We start from the raw sequence: 23,931 nt of genomic DNA, 5'->3' as shown, positions 1-23,931 counted from the left end.
AATCTGGCAGTTTCTCATAGTTAAACTTGAACTTGTCATATAATTGAGCAATTGCAGTCCTCAGTATATATGCACAAGAGAAATAAAAACACATGTCCACTCAAAACTTTTATATAAATGTTTATAGCAGCATTATTTATGATATAACCAAAAAGTAGAAACAATGCAAATATTCATCAACTGGTGAATGGGTAAATAAAATGTGGCATATCCATACAATGGAATATTATCCTATCTAATAAAAGAGTAATATGCAAATTAACCATCACTCCGCTACACCTACAAGCCACACCCACTAGCCAATCAGGAGCAACTATGCAAATTAACCCAACCTAGATGGCTGCAGCCACTGAGTGAACAGGAGGCTTGGGTTTCTTCGGCAATGGAGGAAGCCAAGCTTTCCGCACACCCTGGCAGGCCCAGGCCTCCACTCAAGGCTACAAAGTTTCAATTATAGAAGATAAATAAATCCCAGATACCAGGGCCTCCGCTTGGGTCGCCGGGGGTCGTGGCCAGCCTGAAAACCACCACAGGCCCCTCGCCTAGGCCGCCCCATGCCCCAAGGGAACCACCACCCTGATCTGGGACACCCTTCAGGGCAAACCAGCTGGCCCCCACCCATGCACCAGGCTTCTATCCTATCTAATAAAAGAGTAATATGCAAATTGACCATCACTCCAACACACAAGATGGCTGCCCCCATGTAGTCAAAGATGGCTGCCCCCATGTGGACACAAGATGGCCACCACAAGATGGCCAGCAGAGGAGGGCAGTTGGGAGGCACCAGGCCTGCAAGGGAGGGCAGTTGTGGGTGATTAGGCCAGCAGGGGAGGGCAGTTGGGGGGGACCCAGGCCTGCAGGGAAGAGCAGTTGGGGGGGAACCAGGCCTGCAGGCGAGGGCAGTTAGGGGTGACCAGACCTGCAGGGGAGGGCAGTTAGGGGCAAACAGGCTGGTAGGGGAGCAGTTAGGCATCAATCAGGCTGGCAAGGGAGTGGTTAGGGGGTGATCAGGCTGGCAGGCAGAAGCGGTTAGGGGCAATCAGGAAGGCAGGCAGGTGAGCAGTTGGGAGCCAGCAGTCCTGGATTGTGAGAGGGATGTCCGACTGCCTGTTTAGGCCAGATCCTACCGGGATCGGGCCTAAAAGGGCAGCCAGACATCCCTCGAGGGGTCCCAGATTGGAGGGGGTGCAGGCTGGGCTGAGGGACACTACCCCCCCATGCATGAATTTCATGCACCGGGCCTCTAGTTCTACAATAAAAAGAAATGCTGATACATGCCACAATATTGATGAACCTGATAAGTGAAAGAATCCAATCATAAAGGACCATGTATTATATGATTCTATCTATAGGAAATGTGCAAAATAGGCAAATCCATAGAGACAGAAAGTAGATTAGTGGTTGCCTAGGGCTGGGAGACTTATGGGGATTGGGAGGTGATAGCTAAGAGGTACATTTTCTTTTTGGAAAAATGAAAATGTTCTGAAATTGACTGAGTACACTAAAAGCCACTGGGTTATACACTTTAAATGGGTGAGTTTTATGGCATGTGAATTATATCTCAAAAAGATTTAAATATATTGAATATTTACTTAGCTACAATAATGAATGTGAATATTGCATGGATGAAAGGCAGAAAAATTAAAATGAAGATGCTGTGTATAAACATAAGAAAAAGGAAAAGAGATAAGAAAATGGGATAGAAAAAATCAACATGTCATATAAGAAACAGGAAGAAGAGAATTGAAGAAGAATCAGAGAAGAGAATAATGAAAAAAGGAAAGATGACAGAAGAAGTAAAAGAAAGAATAAGAAAATAGGAAAACAATAATAAGAAAGAATATAGGAAGGATATATTAGAAAATAAAAAGGGAAAGATAAGAAATGAAGAACTATTCATAGTAGATAGATGCTCTAAGATATAATAATAGTAAAAAGAGATTGTTATGATTCAATATTTTGTCCAAACCATAATATTGGGATTCCCTACCAACAGCACATCTGTGATTTTTGGGACACTGAATTAACACAGACGATAATAATGATGCAAGAAATGACATCAAAAGAAAGGAACTGTAATGCTGTACTTTTAAAACTTTTTGAAATATATTTTTTATTGATTTCAGAGAGGAAGGGAGAGGGAGAGAGAGATAGAAACATCAATGATGAGAGAGAATTACCAATCGGCTGCTTTCCACATTGCCCGCACTGTGGATCTAGCTAGCAACCCGGGCATTTGCCCTGACCGGGAATCAAACCATGACCTCCTGGCTCACAGGTCGATGCTCAATCACCAAGCCATGCAGGCCAGACCTTTATAAACTTTTTAAAAAATCAAAGTATATACATTTAATATTATTTTGTATTAGTTTCAGGTGTACAGCATAGTGGTTAGATAATCACATACTTTATGTAATGCTATACTTGTACTTTTCCCCCCTAAGGGTAAAAGTTGCTGGGTAGAAGATGGGGTTTGGGGAGGGGGGGAAGAGTTGCAGCTGAGGATCATTATTAATGAGTTTCTGAGGGCAGGATAGAGAATTTTCTCAGGTAAGCTTTTGAAATCCTGATTAGCCTTTCCCTTATATTGTTGGCTAATTCAAGTAAAGACCAGAAAGCTTTAATGAAAGATTGCCCCAAAATATATACCTAATATCCTATATTCCATCACTATTAGAATACAATGAGAATAATGCCGTTGAGTGTGAAGGGAAGAAATAAACAGGCCACTCAGCCACCTGCCATACCCGTCTCTGGTAGGAGATTACATTTCTAATGGTCTCTTTGTGGAAGAAAGGACAGAAACATTAAAGCAGTAAGACTTGAAGTGGTTTTTTGTATCATATACTCTATGTTGGATGAGATGAATACAACTAGCTTTGACATGGTAAGGCTAACAGAAAACTTCTTTCTTTTTAATGCAGATACTTCATGCTCCAAATTATTTACAATTTCTAGCAGTTTATTCTCTCACTTAGGCACAATCATAATTTGGAACCAACTTTGAATTCTTAGAAAGCAAGTTTTTCTACTGAGCCCTGAACAACAAATATTTCAAATAGAATCCAGTGTGATAATTTGGGATTATTTCAGTAGCCTTACTAATTCTACACTGCTGACTATGAGGCGAACACCAAACTGTGCAGAGATCTTCCCCCTGCCGACTGCAGACATTAGGTATAAACCAGCACCTTCTTCCCAGTGCATTTATGGTCTCCACAGTCTACTTTCCTGTTAGATCTTTGCAGTCATCTAGATGTTCCTAACTCACCTTGTTTGATGAGAATTCCAGAGTCTGACATTTTCCTTCAGGAGAATTGGTAGCCACTAATTCCTTGGAGAGTATCCTTCAAAATCTGTGGACAGTTTTCAATAGTCAGGCCATTAGAATGACATAAATGTGTTAAACACTGATATTGAGTGATACAAACCAGGTTTTTCCCCAGCGACTTTTGTGGTAGGCCCTTGTCAGAACGGATGGCCATGTGCATCTTCAGATACGTATTGCAACAATATCAACTGAGCATAATTCTATCTAATAAAAGAGCAATATGCAAATTAACCACCACTCTGCAACACCCATAAGCCACGCCCACCAGCCAATCAGGAGCAAGTATGCAAATTAACCCAACTAAGATGGCTGTGGCTACAGAGGTTTGGGTTTCCCTGGACATGGAGGAAGCCAAGCTTTCCGCACACCCTGGCCTGCCTTGGCCTCCACTCAAGGCTACAAAGTTTCAATTATAGAAGATAAATAAATCCCAGATACCAGGGCCTCCACTTGGGTTGCCGGAGGGCATGGCCAGCCTGCAAACCACCACAGGCACCTCATCCAGGCTGCCCCATGCCCCAAGGGAACCCCCACCCCGATCCAGGACACCCTTCAGGGCAAACCAGCTGGCCCCCACCCGTGTACCAGTCCTCTATCCTATCTAATAAAAGAGTAATATGCAAATTTACCATCACTCCAACACACAAGATGGCTGCCCCCATGTGGTCAAAGATGGCTGCCCTCATGTGGACACAAGATGGCCACCACAAGATGTCCAAAAGAGGAGGGCAGTTGGGAGGGACCAGGCCTTCAAGGGAGGGCAGTTGTGAGCAATCAGGCCAGCAGGGGAGGGCAGTTGGAAGGGACCAGGCCTGCAAGGGAGGGCAGTTAGGGGCAATCAAGCCAGCAGGGGAGGGCAGTTAGGGGTAACCATGCCAGCAGAGGAGGGAAGTTAGGCATCAATCAGGCTGGCAGGGGAGTGGTTAGGGGGTGATCAGTCTGGCAGGCAGAAGTGGTTAGGGGCAATTAGGAATGCAGGCAGGTGAGCAGTTGGGAGCCAGCAGTCATGGATTGTGAGAGGGATCCCAGATTGGAGAGGGTGCAGGCTGGGCTGAGGGACACACACCCCCATGCACGAATGTCGTGCACTGGGCCTCTAGTATTATTATAATTTGGAAGAATGCGTAGAGCCAACTTCACTCTTATATTTACTGGACACTGATGAGTATTGTTGCAAATTCTGCAGAATCTAGAGATGAGTTGCTGCAGGCACTTAGAATGTAAACCACCACATCACCGTCACTGAGCCACCCACAATGCCGCATGGTGGCTAATATTCCACATGTAGAATAGTAATTATAGATTCCACATGTAGAATAGTAATTATTCTACAATTACTATCTTAAAAATGTCTTAGTGAGAAAGACAAATTAGCACTATGATATGAGCAGTATGGTAATGCTATCACCAGACTGATGCTTCTATTTGTAAAACTTAGATTTTATTTATCACTGTTTTTATCAGTTACATATGTTCCTTATGGGAAGTTCTTTTTAAATAATTGTCCTAATATCAGGTAAATCTGGGCCAGTGATCAGCCTTAGTTAAATAGGGCATATGTTTGTAACCAAGACTGTCCTTGAAGGTGGAATAAAAAAATTTCAGTATATAAATCCAAGGAAGCAGGATAATAGACACCCAGCTCTTCGTAGTGATCCTAAACGACCGCTGAAAGTCTGCCTAAGTTTAAGGTCAATCCAGATTGAACTGTCTGCTCAGAGGTCCTGGGAAGGGGTTCTTGCATTTTTTTATGTAACAGTGACCCAGCAATATCCCATTTAAGGCCATAGAATAAAGTTCTTGGAGCAAGAAGAGGTAGGAGTAACAAAAGGAGCTGACTTTAGACACAGTACTTATAATATTTAAATGTTCTTGGATAACATATACCTTCCTAAAGCAAGAAACTTCAAGAACACAAAGCTAATAAGAATAATTCCATGGAATAAATGAATACTTGGAAAATCATTTTTTACATGACAATTCTAATCCTCCTCATACATTCTCTGCCAGCTCACTTTCAGTACCTCCTGGGACCAGTTTCTTACCTGATTTCTGGGGTGCAGTTGGAAGAAAAGGGACACAGAGCCTAAAATGAAATGGAACAGTTGCAGGAAACCTGCCTTTCGGAGTGTTCCCTCATCAGACCTTGCCCTTCCCTATTTGACCTCTTCTCAGGCTACCCTGGTTTCCCTATTTCAGTCTGTTTATGGAACTGAGGTGGCAGCTGCATGTGCCCTACGTGAATGCGACCTCTTATGTTTACAGCACACTGCAGAGAGTGCACGTTGCTCTACTAACATCATAAACCACATGCACTAAATTTCTGTTAACATGTCAGAGACAGTAGGTCTAGCAATCCAGAACCAAGGACAAAGATCTTTGTTTTTGTTGCTTCCTCTTTTTCCCTCCCAGAGAATTTTCTATCCATACTTTTAATTTAGAAGTTAACTAACATCTTAGTAGTCATTCAACTGAAGACATGATCTCAAAGGAATGGAACAGGATAAGATGAGGAGAGGTGTGCTGAGGGGGACCCAGGGCACTAACATGGTAGATGGTGGGTACCATTTTTAAACCTCCTCCAACTCTCCATCCTAGAGGTTGTCTTGGGTGCATGAGAGTTACTTGGAGGTGGGAAAATCATGAGGATGAAACATTTAGACCGGTGAATTTGTTGTCATTACAATTTCACAAAGAAAGTGGAATTGTAGAGAAGCCTAAGCGTGAACTGATAAATCAATTGATTACTTCCTAATAAACCAATTTAATTTAATGAATGTCTATATAATGTGCTTAGGTATGTTGCCAACTGGAAGGAAATTGCTACAAGCGACTCTTCAGTTAACTTCAAAAGTAGGTGATTTTTAGCAATACTTTATGGGAAATTCTTCTGAACAAAAATGATACATTCCACACATGTACACATTTCTTAGCACCTAACATTTCCACACCCTGCACAGTATGTAGACATAAATAAATTTGCCAAGTCATTATCTTATAATAAGACTGTTAATTGGAAATAGAAGGAAAATTTTTATTTTATATAGGGTTAAATTTTTTTCCAGTTTGAAACCAAACTTCATTTTCAATGTAGCTAGAAAAATCCAATAGCTGTATATTTTTAAGCAGAAAAGAACTCCTTTACTTTTCCTTCTTATAGCATCATTAGCACAAAAAATAACATTTCTTTTTATAAATGATACTGAGTTTCTATGAAAATGAATGTATTTTTATTTGTGGAAATTAAAAATCTAAAAGCACAGAATACATTTTTAGAAAACCAATTATAAGGAATTCAAAAGCAACTGGTCTTCTTGAGTTATTCATGAATCCTTTTTTAAAGTTGCATACTTCATGGTTTCAATAATAAGTTTTAATGAGCAAACTTCACTTGGCTAAATAAATGCCTCAAAATATAAGAAGTAATGTTTAGGTTCTATGCCACTATTGTCCCTCAGTGGTCCACAACACAGAGCAGCTGAAAGTGATAGCATGTTGAAGAAGCACAGCATCATAACCCAGAAATATCAACAATCTAACATAGCCAAGTCTAATCATGGTTATTGTATTGACTGAGCATATGAGTTCTCTCCTGCTGTCATCTGTGGGAGGCGGTAAAGCGGAGAAGTTACAATTGTGGAGAGTTGGTTCAGACTGCCTGGTGTTGATTTTTGGCTCTACTGCTTACTGGCTGTGTGATCTTGGGCAAGTTACTAGTTCAGTTTCCTTTTCTGTAAAATTAAATTAACAATAGTACAAGGCTTATAGGTAGCAGTGAAGTACTAAGGAAAAATGTGTGAAGAGCTTAGACTAGTGCCTGGTACATGATTCATACTGTATAATTAGCCTTAACCTATCCACACGTGTCCAGCTCATTGCTACCACCACACCACAGTCCAGGTTGCTTTCATCCCTCTGCAGGCTTGTGTGACAGCCTCCAAACCGATTACCCCCTCCCCCCACTCACCCCCCGCCAATCCATTCCCCACACACCAGACAGTGATCTTTCACAATGTAAACCAACCCAACTAGAACACAGGAACTCTTCTTTAGCAATTACCATGTGGGAGTGCTATCTTAAAGTGTTTTATAATATTAACTCATTTGATCTTCAATCCAATGAGTTCTATTATCTGAATTTTACAGATGAGCAAGCAAAGAGATGGGTTACTTGCTCAAGGTCTCACAGTAAGAACCTGTGAGGGCTGCCAGCTCCAGAACCCATGTTCTTAACCAGGGCTACCCCTGCTGCCTCTCATAGCTTTCGCTGCACTTGGAACCAAGTCCCGACTTTAGGATAGCTCTGGCTCTGGCTTAGCTTTCCACTCTTATCATGTCCCACTCTCCCCCTCACTCACAACCCCACTATCATTGGCCTCTTGCCTGTTCCTCAAATACTCTGTGGTTTCCACTTTGGGGGTTTAATGGAGTTGATGGTCTTCTACAGAACAGTTTGAGGGAACTATCTTCACTTAAGGTCAGGGAGTTGTCCTGTTTGCTACTGAATCCCTAGTATGTGTAGCACACAGTAAGTTTTCAATGACAGATCAAAGAACATAAAGGAATGACAAGTACAAAAATGGGAGCATCCTATATAATAAAGAGGTAACATGCAAATTGGCCATCATGGCCTCACAAGATAGCTGCCTATGACCAGGCCAGCAGGGGGGTTAATGAGGGACGGACCAAACGACTGAACAAGCAGGCTGCATGGGGCAACCAGGCCAGGGGGGGGGCAGGGGGGGGGGGCAGTTGGGGGCAACCAGGCCAGCAGAGGGGGCAGTTGGGGGTGACCTGGCCGGCAGTGGGGGGCAGTTAGAGGTGACCAGGCTGGCAGGCAGGTGAGCAATTAGGAGCCAGTGGTCCAGGATTGTGAGAGGGATGTTCAACTGCTGGGGATCAGGCCTAAAACGGCAGTCGAACATCCCCCAAGGGGTCCCGGATTGGAGAGGGTGCAGGCTGGGCTGAGGGGACCACCCCATGCATGAATTTTGTGCATCGGGCCTCTAGTAGAATATAAAATACTGAGTTAAAAGAGATTACAGCCCTAGCTGGTTTGGTTCAGTGGATAGAACATTGGCCTGTGGACTGAAGGGTCCCGGGTTCGATTCCAGTCAAGGGCACATGCCCGGGTTGCTGGCTCGATCCCCAGTAGGAGGTGTGTAGGAGGCAGCCAATCAATGATTCTTTCTCATCATTGATATTTCTATCTCCCTCCCTCCAAAATATATTTAAAAAAGAGATATTACAGGCATACCTTGGAAATATGGTGGGATCAGTTCCAGACCACCTCAATAATGCAAGTAGTGCAATAAAGTGAATCATAATCTTTTTGCTGGTGGAGGGTCTTGCCTTCCATTTGTTAAAAAAAAAAAAAAAAGCAGTATCTACAACCCCGGCACCCAGTGAACAGCAGCGAACCCTGGAACACCAGTCCCCAAGTGATGAGAGCACTCAGATTCAGAGGAGCTCTGCGTCTCCTCACTGAAAGCTCCTGGATTTCCAGTCTTGATTAGAAGGTCTCCCCCACTCCAAAATGAAGCAACTTGATATATCTGTAGTGGGATGAGGGGGACAGGCAACTAGACTTTGAGATAGAATATTTATCTTTGAGTGTCAGACCTATCACTATGTCTTGCATTATCTAGTCCTTCAGTTATTTACTTTATGAGGAAAAAATAATACATATTTTAAAGGACAAAATAGGGGGAGACCACACTATCTTGAAGGGGAGAGTGGATGTTATTGGAAGCCTGAAAAGCCCGGGGAATCTACAACTATGGCACCCACTGAACAGCTGCAAACCCAAGAACACTGGTCCCCAAGTGGCGCAAGCATGCAGATTCAGAGGAGCTCTACACTTCCTCATGGAAAGGAGAGTGAGAACTACATAACCAGACACCTGGAGAAGAGAGATCATGGGGAGACAAAGAAACAGCCCGTATATGAAAGAAAAAGCAGGCATCACCAGAAAAGGAAGTAAACGAATTGGAGGCAAACAACCTGTCAGAGAAAGAATTCAGAGAAATGGTCATAAGGTGGATGAAAAGAATGGAAGACAAATTTGACAATATGTGAAAGAACCAAGAGGAAATGAAGAAGAACCAAGAAGAAATGAAAAATGACATCGCTGCTGTAAAAAACTCAATAGAAAGCATCAACAGTAGACTAGAAGAAACAGAGGACCACATCAGTGAGCTAGAAGACAAGGTAGGAAAAAATACCCAAGTAGAGCAGCTTCTAGAAAAAAAATTAAAAAGCAGGAGGAAAGCCTAAGGGAACTTTGGGACAATATGAAACAAAACAACATCCACATAATAGGGGTACCAGAAGGAATGGAAACTGAGCAAGGAATAGAAAACCTGTTTGAAGAAATAATGACAGAAAACTTCCCTGATATAGGGAATAAAAACCCCACACAAATCCAAGAAGCTCACAGAGTCCCAAGCAAAATGAATCCCAAGGCACATTATAATTAAATTGGCAAACACCAACAACAAAGTAAGAATCTTAAAAGCGGCCAGAGAGAGACAGTTACCTACAAAGGATCCCATATCAGACTAGCAACTGATTTCTCAACAGAAACACATCAGGCCAGAAGGGAATGGAATGAAATATACAAAGTCATGCAAAGGAAGGTTCTGAATCCAAAAATACTGTACCCAGCAAGGCTATCAATCAAAATTGAGGGTGAAATCAGGAGCTCCACAGACAAAAAAGGACTAAGGGAATTTATTACCACCAAACCAGCAATGCAAGAAATGCTAAAGGGTCTGCTGTAAAAAAAAAAGAAAAGAAAAGAAAGAAATAGGACTTGAAGAAGGAACACAGGGGTAAAGAATAAAAATGGTGACAAACAAGTACCTATCAATAATAACTTTAAATGTAAATGGATTAAATGCCCCAATCAAAAGACATAGGATAACGGATTGGATAAGAAAACATGACCCATATATCTGCTGTCTACAAGAAACCCACCTCAGAAAAATAGACCCACACAGACTGAGGGTGAAGGGATGGAAAAAGGTTTTTCAGGCGAATGGAAATGAAAAAAAAGCTAGGGTAGCAATACTTATATCTGACAAATTAGATCGCAAAGTGAAGGACATAAAAAGAGATAAGGAAGGCCACTTCATAATAATACTAAAGGGAGCAATCCAACAAGAAGAAATAACTCTGGTAAACATATACACACCCAATACAGGAGCACCCAAATACATAAAAAAAAACTCCTGGAGGATATCAAGGGAGAAATTGACAGCAATACAATTATAGTAGGAGACTTTAATACCCCACTATCACCATTGGACAAATCCTCTAAACAATAAATCAGCAAAGAAACATCAATCCTAAATGACTCCCTAGACCTGATGGAATTAATTGACATCTTCAGAACATTTCACCCCAAAGCCACAGAATATACATTCTTCTCAAGTGCACATGAGATAGACCATATATTGGGTCATAGGCAAAGTCTCTTAAAATTCAAGAAGATAGAAATCATATCAAGCATTTTCTCAGATCACAATGGCATAAAGCTGGAAATCAACTACAATAAAAACAATCCAAAAAATCAAACACATAAAGACTAAATAGCATGCTATTAAACAATGACTGGGTTACCAGAGAGATCAAAGAAGAAATAAAAAACATCATGGCAACAAACGACAATGAAAACACAACAATCCAAAATCTATGGGACACAGCGAAAGCAGTCTTGAGAGGGAAATTCATAGCTTTACAAGCCTACTGCAAAAAACAAGAAACAATGGTAATAAATTACCTAACCCTACAACTCAAAGAGTTAGAAAGAGAGCAACAAGAAAATCCCAGTGTAAGCAGAAGGAAGGAAATAATAAAGATCAGAGCAGAGATAAACGACACAGAGAACAACAACAACAAAATAATACAAAAGATCAACAAAACTAAGAGCTTGTTCTTTGAAAGGATAAACAAGATTGATGAACCTCTGGTCAGGCTCACCAAGAAGCAAAGAGAGAAGACCCAAATAAACAAAAATTAGAAATGAAAGAGGAGAAATAACAACAGACCCCACAGAAATACAAAGGATTGTTAAAAAATACTATGAACATCTCCATTCCAACAAACTGGACAACCTGGAGGAAATGGACATATTCCTAGAAAAATACAACCTTCCAAAACTCAATCAGGAAGATTCTAAACATCTCAATAGGCCAATAACTATGGAAGAAATTGAAGTAGTCATCAAAAAGCTTCCAGCAAACAAAAGCCCGGGGCCAGACAGCTTCATAGGGGAGTTTTACCAAACATTCAAGGAAGAACTAAAACCTATCCTCCTCAGACTCTTCCAAAAAATTCAAGAGGAAGGAATACATTAGCTTATTCTATGAAGCCAGCATCACCCTAACACCAAAACCAGATAAAGAAAACACAATGAAAGAGAATTACAGGCCAATATCCCTCATGAACATAGATGCCAAAATCCTCAGCAAAATTCTAGCAAATCGGATCCAGCAGTACATCAGAAAGATCATACACCATGACCAAGTAGGATTTATCCCAGGGATGCAAGGATGGTACAATATCCGCAAATCAATAAACGTGATACATCACATAAACAAATTGAGAGATAAAAATCACATAGTAATATCAATTGATGCAGAAAAGAACATTTGATAAAATCCAACACCCTTTCTTGATAAAAACTCTCAGCAAGGTGGGAATAGAAGGATCATACCTCAACATAATAAAAGCCATATATGATAAACCCACAGCCAAAATCATACTCAATGGGCAAAAACTAAAACCATTTCCCCTAAGAACAGGAACAAGACAGGGATGCCCATTCTCACCACTCCTGTTCGACATACTACTGGAAGTATTAGCCATTGCAATTAGACAAGAAGAAGAAATAGAAGGCATCCAAATTGGGAAAGAAGTAGAGCTATCCTTATTTGCAGATGACATGATATCATACATAAAAAACCCGAAAGACTCCATCAAAAAACTACTAGACTTAATAAATGAATTCGGCAATGTAGCAGGATACAAAATTAATGCCAAGATATCTATGGCATTTCTATACACCAATAATGAACTTACAGAAAGAGAGACTAAAAAAGCAATCCCATTTACCATCACACCAAAAAAATTAACCCTTTGCACTCGCTTTTTTCTCGATTCCTTTATTCTACTCAGGATTTAATTTTTTAAATACCCCAGATTTTACAAAGCGCGGCAGTAGAATAAAAAAACTGGAGTTTCTTTTCATACAAACTTATTTATTTGGATTTTTTTATATTTCAAATTATTGATACATTCAAAGAGTATAAAAAGAGCTGCTACTGATGCTAACCGTGTCAAGTCACACTCGACATCCAAGTGCAAAAGGTTAAGATACCTAGGAATAAACTTAACTAAGGAGGTAAAAGACCAAAAGTGGAAAACTACAGGACACTGAAAAAAGAGATAGAGGAAGACGTAAACAGATGGAAGAACATACCATGTTCATGGATTGGTAGAATCAACATCATTAAAATGTCCATACTACCCAAAGCAATCTATAGATTCAATGCACTCTCCATTAAAATACCAACGGCATATTTCACAGACCTAGAAAGAACTCTCCAAAAATTCATCTGGAATAAAAAAAGACTCCGAATAGCCACAGCAATCCCGAGAAAGAAGAACAAAGTAGGTGGGATCTCAATACCAGATATCAAGCTTTATTACAAAGCCACTGTTCTCAAAACAGCCTGGTACTGGCACAAGGACAGACATATAGACCAATGGAATAGAATAGAGGACCCAGAGATCGACCCAAATCACTATGCTCAATTAATATTTGACAGAGCAGGCATGAACATACAATAGAGTCAAGACAGTCTCTTCAATAAATGGTGTTGGGAAAATTGGACAGATACATGCAAAAAAAAGAAACCAGACCACCAACTTACACCATAAACAAAAATAAACTCAAAATGGATAAAGGACGAAACCATAAAATACTAGAGGAATGCATAGGCAGAGAAATCTCAGACATATGCCGAAGCAATTTCTTCACTGATACCGCTCCTAGGGCAATGGAAACTAAAGAGAAAATAAACAAATTGGACTACATCAAAATAAAAAGCTTCTGCATAGCCAAAGAAACCATCAACAAAACAACAAGAAAGCCTACTGCATGGGAGAACATATTTGCAAATGTTATCACTGATAAAGGTTTAATCTCCAATATCTACAGGAAACTTATACAACTGAATAAAAAGAAAAAAATGATTCAATAAAAAAAAAAATGGGCAACGGACCTAAATAGAATCTTTTTGAAAGAGGACACACAGAAGGCCAAGAGACATATGAAAACCTGCTCAAAGTCACTAATTATCCGAGAGATGCAAATCAAAACGACAATGTGGTACCATCTCACAACTGTCAGAATGGCTATCATCAACAAATCAACAAACTACAAGTGCTGGTGAGGATGCGGAGAAAAGGAACCCTCATGCACTGCTGGTGGGAATGCAGACTGGTGCAGCCACTGTGGAGAACAGTATGGAGTTTCCTCAAAAAACTAAAAATGGAACTCCCATATGACAATAATCCCACTTCTAGGAATATATCCCAAGAAACTAGAAACACCAATCAGAAAGGATATATTCAGCCCTATGTTCATAGCAGCACAATTCACCATAGCTAAGATTTGGAAACAGCCTAAATGCCCATCAGCAGATGAGTGGATTAGAACACTATGGTACATCTACACAATGGAATACTACTCTGCTATAAAAAAGAAGGAATTCTTACCATTTGTAGCAGCATGGATGGATCTGGAAAGCATTATGTTAAGTGAAATAAGCCAGTCAGAGAAAGAAAAATACCACATGATCTCACTCATTTATGGTAAATAAAGATCATTATAACCTGATGAACAAAAAGATAGATACAGAGGCAGTAAAGCATCGAACAGACTGTCAAATTACAGCGGGAAGGCTGGGGAGTGTTAGGGAGGGGGGAAAGAGATCAACCAAAGGACTTGTATGCATGCATATAAGCACAACCAATGGACACAGACACTGGGGGGAGGGGAGTGGGATGAGGGCATGCAATGGGGTAGGGGAGGCTGGGGGAAGGTCAATGGGGAAAAAAAAGGAGATATATGTACTACAATATGTAATACTTTAAACAATAAATAAATAAATAAATAAATAAATAAATAACTAGCAGTATCTGTGAAGCATAACAAAGTGAAGTGCCGCCAAACGAGGTCTGCCTGTACCAATGGCAGGAAGATGGAAAGATATAGTATGATGATTGGAAGGAGCACAAGAGCAAGTGAAATTTACATTAAGTAGTAGAGGTTTGCGTTATAGCTGAAGTCAGTAGAAGGGAGACATTGGAGATGTTGGCACTGGGGAAGAGGAGAGAATGTGTGCCGCTTCTTCAAGAGAACAAGGTAATCTATCCTGATATTTGGAAACCAGCTCTAGAGAGAGAAAAGGCTTCTGTTCATTTGTGAATAAAAAACTGTTAGCTAATAGTGAATTATGGGGCACTAACTAAATGCCACGCTGAATGCTAAGTCCTTTACATGCACATTACACTTAATTCTCACAAAAATGATTAGGTATGTGCTATTGTTAGCCCCATTTTATAGATGAGGACACTGGGACTTAGGTTAAATAACTTGTCACAAATTGCACAGCTAATTAGTAATAAATCAAACTCAAACCCAAGTCCTTCAGAGCCTTTTGTAGAGATAGAAAATGAAATATAGTAGGGAACAGTAGGATGAATTAAAAAATTTGGGATATTTATGGCTTCAGTTAAATAGGATATACTAGTAAAGATAGGTGCTCTAACAGTCGTGAAAGGAATGTGGAATGGACCTTAGCCTGGTATATTGAATGAGTCTATATCTTATCACATCAGGCATCTTTCTAAACATTTGTCATTCCTCTCTCTCTAGGTTCCAGGTTTGAACAACAACAGAAAAGTACATATGACCATGCAGCAATATCAGAGGGCATGGGAACATCAGAAAATACTTCAGATGGAAATACTTCTGAAGGACCAAATTTGACTAGACTAACACCTAATTCCCCTTATGAAACATAAATGTACTCTTTTCTTTTTTGAGCTATAGCCCTTCACACCCTGATTACATTAGCTATAGTTACTAGTAAGAGATAGGTTATTCTGACTACAATGACATATATTCTTGGCATAGAGCCTACCCAATTAAGGAAGAGTAAATAGAAATAAAACATTGGACTGGGTAGAAAATACAGAAATTACTTTTGGTACTCTGAAAACTATAATATTCTTACCATCACAAATAAATATACTTAGGTGCGAAAATCTTCAGCTTGTTTTTCTTCCTTTTTGAAGCATCTTTTACTTGAGCAATTACGTGAGGCAGAATTCTTTTCCCGTTAAAAAAAAGAGTGGGGAATGGGGAGACAGTATAGCACATTCTCTTTTTATTAGGAAAGCAATAGGCTTACTAGAAGCCCCAGCCCTAGTCACCTTAGACATCCTTGAACAAAACGGGATCACTGGACTCCCTTAGCTGAAGAAGCTGGAAAAGCAAGAATTTGTCTTTCGGCTTCCACAGTAGGAGGAGTAGAGGACTGGAGATGACTGTTGAGTCAAGAAAGAATCCATCACACCCTCCAGGTCTAAGCATCCTCTACTGCTACCCGCCATCACACTTATCACACCATATCTTTAAAAATCTGTCTACAATCCTAAAGACCAGAGGCTTATACCCCCGACTATAAAAAAATAATTAGACCTGGCCCATGTCATTCAGTGGTTAGAGCGTCGACCTGAGCACCAAAGGGTCTCGGGTTTGCTTCCAGTCAAGGGCACATACCTAGGTTGCTGGTTGGATCCCCTGAGGGTTGGGGTGCCTGCAGGAGGCAATCAATGTGTCTCTCTCGCATCCATGTTTCTCTCTCTCTCTCTCCCTCCCTCCCCTTCCCTCCCTTCCACTCTCTAAAAAGCAATGCAAAAAATATCCTTGGATGAGGATTAACCAAAAAATAAAACCAAACAACCCTTCCTCTCTGAAATCAATAATAATAAATAATAATAATAATATATTATATATATATGTATTTTTTTTTTTTTTAAGGGGCACTCTTACCTTTTATGACAGCGTGGATGGATCTAAAGAGTATTATGCTAAGTGAAATAAGCCAGTTAGAGGAAGACAGTACCATATGATTTCACTTTTATGTGGAATCTGATGAACAAAATAAACTAACAAACAAAATAGAAACAGACTCAGACACAGAGAACACTGACAGCTGTCAGAGGGAAGAAGGGTTGGGGGTCTGCGTGAAAAATGTGACAGGATTAAGAAAAAAATGTAGACACAGACTGGTGATTGCCAGAGGGTAAGAGGGGTGGGAAAGGTGGGAGAGGGGAGGTGAATGGTGGCAGATTGAGTCTTGATTTTGGGTGGTGAGTGCACAATTCACTATGCAGATGATGTGTTAATAGAGCTGTACACCTGGTTTTATTAATCAATGTCACCCCAATAAATTCAATTAAAAAAAAAGAAAAGAAACATCTGGTATACAAACTTCACATTTAAGATACCAGGATCTTTATATTTGTCATATTCTAGTACCCATCTTTTAGACTTTAGAAGTGTCAATTTGAAGAACATTCATTTGCCTTTCGTCATGGCGTAATTAAGAAGTACTCCCAGACTGTTTAGACTGAGATGCGCCTACCTGGCTGGCCCAGACTGAGCTCTGTGAGGGTGGCCTGTGCCTGCCTTGCTCACTGCTGCTTCCCCAGGATCCAGCACACCTGCACACAGAACACTCGAAGATGTGTAGAACATGAATGAGTCTTAGCACACATTGTTTGTTTTAGAATTATTTATTCAAAAACAGGTAACAGTAAAGAAATACATTCAATAGTCCTAAAATAAATCTATATAAAATATATAATTTCATTAAGGTGCAATTAAAATGTGAAATGACATTATATCTCTTATATTTCAAGCCAGTACACTAATATTCTATATTTTTAAAGACCAGCTTACTTAAATCTTTAGCAAGTTCAAAGTTTTTCATTTTGTATTTATTTGCTTTAGACCATTTCAAATTTTTAGCATTTCTAAGTGTATATATTTTAAGTGTATACTATAATAACCATGGATTTATGTACCTACTGACTAGGGAGATACTTTGGGGTGGTATGACTAGCACAAAGAATGGTGGGTTGGCTATGATCTCCTTGATCTGGACAAACTGTTTAGTCTATAATTATTAGCTTTTCTAGTAGCTTCTCTACATGGTTTCCACTGCCAACCCCACTAACCTATGGGTTTCTGCTTTAACATCTGTCTATAAGGGAAATGATGAAACCTTGGACTTGCAAAAAGCAGCGGGTAGGAGTTAAACACATCTCCCCTGCAGCCCACCACAAAGGAGGGACACGTGAGGATGACAGCCCCGGGGAAGGGGAGGCAGGAAACATTCTGCCCACCAGCACAGGAGACACTGAGGAAGTGTCCGGCTTGGCCTGGGAGTCTCCTCAGTATTTACACTCTGAGGTCTGGAAACTCCGAAGCCAAGAAATGAACATACAGTGGTTCTTTGTCAGTAACAGTCCTGGGACTAAGACATAAGACACAAAACTTATCTCGAAGGAATTATTCTTAACGCAGGTCACTCAAGATCCCCACCGAGAAAGCCTTGCTGAAAATAAGCTCACTTTTCAAACTTACAAAATACATGGGTAAACAGTCTACAAATATAAGGCTCAACACACACAAACAACAGGAACTTGACTTAATAGAGCTATTAGCCTATAAAATAGGGATGTGTAATTAAAGTGATTAGTGACATAAAAGGAACTGAAAAGTTTTTTAAAAAGGACATCATGAAGCAACAGGCAGATCTGAAGAATGATACACAGCTAGAAATTAAAAGCAAGTTTTGAAAGAAGAAACCTAAAGAATAGTTTTAAAAGGAGATTATACAGATAGCTGACAAGACAATTCATGAACTAGAAGACAGATATGAAGGCATCACAGAAAGATGAAGTAATGAAAAACACAGACGGGCTTAAAAGGTAAAGAGAACAGAATGAGTAGGTTCAATATACATTTTTTTAAAATAATAGTAATCATACTAGATGTGTCCTTGAAATTTTTTCTCCATACAACTTTTTTTATTCAGTAACACTGGGTGATCTTGCTACTAAAAACCCAAACCTATTAAATGCTACTGTTGCCAACATGGTTTCTTATTTTAAGGTTGTTTTTACCCTGATATATAGATAGTTACAATTCTGAATTTTTTTCTTCCTTTCATATATTAATATCAAATAATTTTCATTCCTATGTAATATCTGGGAAACAAATGTTAATTAAAACCAGTGGTTCTAATATATACGGCAGGAGAAACTGTCAGTGATATTCCGGCATTCCTCTGCTTCCATTTTCGGCTAAAGCATAAGTAAGTCAGTGACTCTACCGAAAACGATACAAGGATGTACTTGAGGAGAAAAAAATAAATGTTTAGCCTAGAAGTAGAGCATGAATGATAATTATTTCTAAAGTGTGCAAGTAGAGATGTTCCTTGAGACCATCAAAGCATCTTTAGGTGATTGAGGCGAGTATGAAACACTTTTAAAAAACACAGTAAGTAGTTTGCTTAGCTAATATTAATACCGTATATTCAAAGTACGTAGGTGGGTCAAAAATAAAGGCCAACATATAATCTCTGAAGGTTGAATTCAAGGGTATTTCATATGCCAAATATCACACCCAAGCTTTCCATCCTGGGAAAAGGCGGCTGAGGTTTTTGGGGTCCATGGCCTGTTGTATGAGCAAATTCACTTGTCCACCCACACTGAGCACAGTTCCTTCCTCCACTCCTTTTAGTTTCTCTTGTAGTCTCATCAAGACGCGCTCAGCTACTTTGTTGAAACTCTGGTCAATTTCACTAATGACAAAAACACAAAGGTGTTAATGAGGTGGAACAGTTCCAAGGCCCTGGGAACAGGAAGATCTGAACAACTATCGGTCCTTCCTAAAATACGCTCACCCGAGGTTTCGTTTGCATTCTCGGTCATCGGCATTGGGCGTGGGGTGCAGCTCAGATTCATCTTCCAGCCTCTGCTGTAAATACAAAGCTTTCAGAGGATTCATGGTCCAGTCAAAGAGAGGATCATACAGGAGGACCTAGACAGAGAGAACAGACGTATCAGAACAACGTGCATTTGGATGGTGTGGTCAGAAACAGCATGACCAGTATTATAAACATAACAGAGGCCAGTCCTATGGTAGTCAACTGCAGGAGGGACACACTTATTGCACAGGCTCCTTGTTTCCTTATGGAGGAAACTACATGAGCATGATGCTCCGGGCTTCTCATCCTTTTCTGGAGTCACTCTTCCTCCCTGGTGGGGGTATACCTTGACCCATGTTTCCTTACTGGGTGAAACTAATCTATTAAGTTTACTTCCAGTCACTTCCTTTCCTTCTCTCTCCTGTCCTGGTTAAGGGCATGTACTCTGCAAGCCCCGTTCTCCCTCAGGTGGGACAGGTTAGGTCATGGGAGGTGGACAGCACTAACAAGCCTATTTGGATCTCACTCGTAGGCCATGTTCTCCAACAATTTTATCAGTAATAACCTGACATTTTGAACTCTGTCCTACTCTAAGGCTTTTTCTCTCAGTTCCAACTTTGAGGGGAGAAAAAAGGTATATTTATTGAAAGCTCCTCAATATCCAAGGTCTAGTGTAGTGGTTGACATCTTAAGATATACATGGAGCCCGGCTGGTGTGGCTCAGTGGTTGAGCATCGACCTATGAACCAGAAGGTCCCAGTTCGATTCCTGGTCAAGGCACATGCCCAAGTTGTGGGCTCAGTCCCCAGTAGAGGGCGTGCAGGAGGCAGCCAATCCATGATTCTCTCTCATCATTGATGTTTCTATCTCTTTCTCCCTCTCCCTTCCTCTCTGAAATTAATAAAAACATATTTAAAAAAAAGAAAGAAGGAAGGAAGATAGGAAGGAAGGAAGAAAGAAGGAAGGAAGAAAGGAAGGAAGAAAAGAAAAAAAAAAGAAAGAAAGAAAGAAAAGAGAATGCATCTTCATTCGCCTTGGGTACAGCCTTTTATTTAAATTATCAACATACTACTGGGATCCCCTTTGTAGCAAAAATCCGTATTGCCACCAGCATTCCAAAGATCAATAAAGAGACCCGTGGTTCATAAAGGAGGACACAGGACCACCCTAACGGACTGTTAATTTCACTCTACACAGGACACACCCACCCTTGTTGAGGACAGGCTCAAAGGTTAATGCCAGTGAATTGGACTAATTCTCAACCCTGGCTGCACAGTAGAGTTTTTAAAAAATACAAATGTTCCTGCCCCAAGCCTAGAAGCTTGGTTTGAATTTGGTCAGCATCAATATTCAGTAAAAGCAGTACAGGGGATGCTGAAGTCCAGCCAGGCCCAGCACCACCAGGTTAACGGAACAAAAGCTGAAGGATGTGAGGGAGGCATGGCCAAGCTCCACGTCCCAAGCTTCCCGGAGGAGGAAAGACTCGTCTCTGCTGCAGATACTCTACCGGGTGGTGAACGCCTGCCTTAGGTGCACAGCTCTCGCCGGGGAAAGCTAAGGTCATGAGCACTGGAAACGCGCTCGACTTCCTCCCCTTTCTGCCCTGTTTAGCATGAGGCACTGAGCCTGGTGAGGCTGCATGCTCTGCAGGCCAAACCCCTCCCACTCAGTGGCTGCCCCAAGGTTAGACAAGAGAGGCCGGCAGCAAGCCAGTTGGCACTTGCGGCCACACCCCTCCACTAACAATGCTGACTCTGATCTCCATCTGCCAGACTAAATGGTTCTGAACCTGGGGGTGGGAGATAACTTAATGATTTCTCTTAATCCTGCAATGGAATCCATTCTGAAAACAATACAAAACGAGAAGTCTAAGATACAAAAGTGCTGATTTACGTAATAAAGACTAGAGATGACTATTAGGCTGTAACACAGTAAGAAACTGGAGGGAACGGGAGCCATTCTAAACCACTATTCACCTAAGTGTGCAAGCCCCTCCCCTCCTGCAGCCCGCATCACTCCACCACGTGCACATGAGGCATTGATCCTCAAATCAGTGACTTGCTAACAGCCTGTCAGGTAGAGAAATAAAGACTTCCTTATAATATACTTTACCTCTACAATGGTTAACAGTGTTTCCTTAGAGTTTCTCATCACCTCCATGGTTTTCTCACAGCATCTACAAGCACATTGTAAATATGGGTTTTGTTATACACCAATGTTTTCAAATCCATCTGTAGTATGTTGAGATTATTCTTATTAATAATTTCCAAATTAATATCTCAAAGAGCATAGAACTTGGCAGAGTGGGCTTTCAGTAGATGTTTCTAAAATTAATACAAATATATATATATAAATGGAACAGAATAGAGAACCCAGAAAGAAACCCACACTTATATGGTCACTTAATCCACGACAAAGGAGGCAAGAATACACAGAGGGGAAAAGACAATCTCTTCAATAAATGGTGTTGGGAAAACGAAACAGATACATGCAAAAATATGAAACTGGACAACTTACTTATACCACATACAAAAATAAACTCAAAATGGATTAAAGACTTAAATATAAGACTTAAAAGCCATAAAACTCCTAGAATAAAACATAGGCAGTAAATCCTTTGATATGAATCTTAGCAATATTTTTTTGGAGATGTCTCTCCAGGCAGCAGCAACAAAAGCATTATCGAACTAAAAAGCTTTTGCACAGCAAAGAAAACCATCAACAAAATGAAAAGACAACCTAATGATATACCAGATAAGAGGTTAATATCCAAAATATATGAAGAAATCAAACAACTCAACATCAGAAAACAAACAACCCAATTAAAAAATGGGCAGAGTACCTGAGCAGACATTTCTCCAAAGAAGGCATACACAGCAGAACAAAAGTAGGTTTACAATTGTTTGTATGGAAAATAATACAATAGTCAATAAGTAATACAGATATAAACAGCTTTTCGTGTATTTACAATTATAAATCTATCTTTGTCCCACTGGAAAATAATATATTAATATATGATAACACAAAAATTAAATCTGTGTTTTGCATACTCACAACTCTAAACCTACTTTAGCCCTACCCTGTTCAGTGGGCCAACAAACATGAAAAGATGCTCAACATCACTAACCATCAGGGAAATGCAAGTCAAAACCACAATGAGATACCACCTCACACCAGTCAGAATGGCTAATATCAAATGTCAACAAACAAGTGTTGACAAGGATGTTGAAAAAAGGCAACCCTTGTGCACTGTTGGTGGGACTGTAAATTGGTGCAGCCACTGTGGAAAACAGTATGGAGGTGCCTAAAAAAATTAAAAATAGCACAACTATACAACCCAGCTATTCCACTTCTGAGTACTTATTGAAATAAAAAGAAAACATTAATTTGAAAAGATATATGCACTCCTATGTTCACTGCAGCATTTTAATAGCCAAGATATGGAAGCAACTAGGTGTCCATCAACAGATGAATGGATAAAGAGGATGTTATATATACACACAATGGAATAATACTCAGCAATAAAAAAGAATGAAATCTTACCATTTGCAACAATGCAAAAAAAATACAACTGGATCACTCTTTTATATCATACATAAAAATAAACTCAAAATGGATTTTAAAAACTTAAATATAAGACCTAAAACAAAAAATCTCCTAGAAGAGAAGAAAACAGGCAGTAAACTCTTTGACATCAACCCCAGTAATATTTTTTTAGATGTGTCTCCAGAAGCAACAGCAACAAAAGCTGTTACGTAGATCTAGAGGGTATTATACTAGTGAAATAAGTCAGACAAAGAAAGACAAATATCCTACGATTTCACTTATATGTGGATTCTAAAAAAACAAAATCGACAAATCAGAGACAGAGAACAGAGACGATGGCTGTCAGAGCGGAGGAGGTGGGGGATGGATGAGAAGGTAAAGGGGATTGAGAGGTACAAACTTCCAGTTATAAAATAAACAAGTAAAAAAATAAGTAAAATAAAATAAACAAGCCATAGGGATGTAATATACAGCACAGGGAATAGTCAATACCATAATAATTTTATATGGCAATAATTCTTAGATTTATCTTGGAGATCACATAGTAAGGTATACGTATGTCTTACTCTTAATTAAATATTGTATGTCAATTATACTTTAATAAAAAATAAAAAATATATATGTGTGAATGTAAGAATACTACCATACTATGAAATATTTCTTTCAGTTATTCATTACTGTGGTAATTATTGGAGTCTGCCCCATTAAAAACTGAGTACATAGACGTATGCTGGGAAAATATAGGGAACTGCACATTTCTTTTAGCAGGCACTAGAACTGGCTCATAAGCTCCTTTGGGACCGATTATATGTCCACCGATGAGCACCCGAGAGGAGTTCCAAACATTAAAAGGAGAGTTAGCTAGACAGAGGCACTGAAGATAAAGGTGGGCTGCTTCCAGAAGTGAGGAAGGACAGTGTGTCTGATATATTGGGTGAGGTCCCAGGTGACCTGTAAGAAGGGGAAACAATTGCTATT

At 40.0% G+C, this 23,931-nt stretch overlaps 2 protein-coding genes across 4 annotated transcripts in view; one reads left to right on the top strand and one right to left on the bottom strand.

Annotated features, from left to right (window-relative positions):
• C13H11orf65 (chromosome 13 C11orf65 homolog) overlaps positions 1-15,662 on the top strand; it is a 65,299-nt gene extending 49,637 nt beyond the window's left edge. For all 3 annotated transcript variants that reach the window (XM_028131981.2, XM_008156091.3, XM_054725142.1), the window contains 2 exons: positions 6,129-6,184; positions 15,279-15,662. In XM_028131981.2, coding sequence (XP_027987782.1) covers positions 6,129-6,184; positions 15,279-15,427 — 205 coding nt within the window. In that variant the 3' untranslated portion in view covers positions 15,428-15,662. The remainder of the gene's footprint in view (positions 1-6,128; positions 6,185-15,278) is intronic.
• A 1,539-nt stretch (positions 15,663-17,201) lies between these two features.
• The window catches only part of ATM (ATM serine/threonine kinase), a 146,289-nt gene continuing 139,559 nt past the window's right edge, over positions 17,202-23,931 (bottom strand). Inside the window, exons 61-63 of the mRNA XM_054724708.1 lie at positions 21,520-21,583; positions 19,384-19,520; positions 17,202-19,281 (exon numbers count right to left, since the gene is read on the bottom strand). Coding sequence (XP_054580683.1) covers positions 19,098-19,281; positions 19,384-19,520; positions 21,520-21,583 — 385 coding nt within the window. The 3' untranslated portion in view covers positions 17,202-19,097. The remainder of the gene's footprint in view (positions 19,282-19,383; positions 19,521-21,519; positions 21,584-23,931) is intronic.

Source organism: Eptesicus fuscus, chromosome 13, assembly GCF_027574615.1.
Source record: "Eptesicus fuscus isolate TK198812 chromosome 13, DD_ASM_mEF_20220401, whole genome shotgun sequence".
Taxonomy (NCBI): Eukaryota; Metazoa; Chordata; class Mammalia; order Chiroptera; family Vespertilionidae; genus Eptesicus; species Eptesicus fuscus.
Note: the sequence above shows the minus strand (reverse complement) of the source record. Positions and strands in the feature narration are given on the sequence as shown.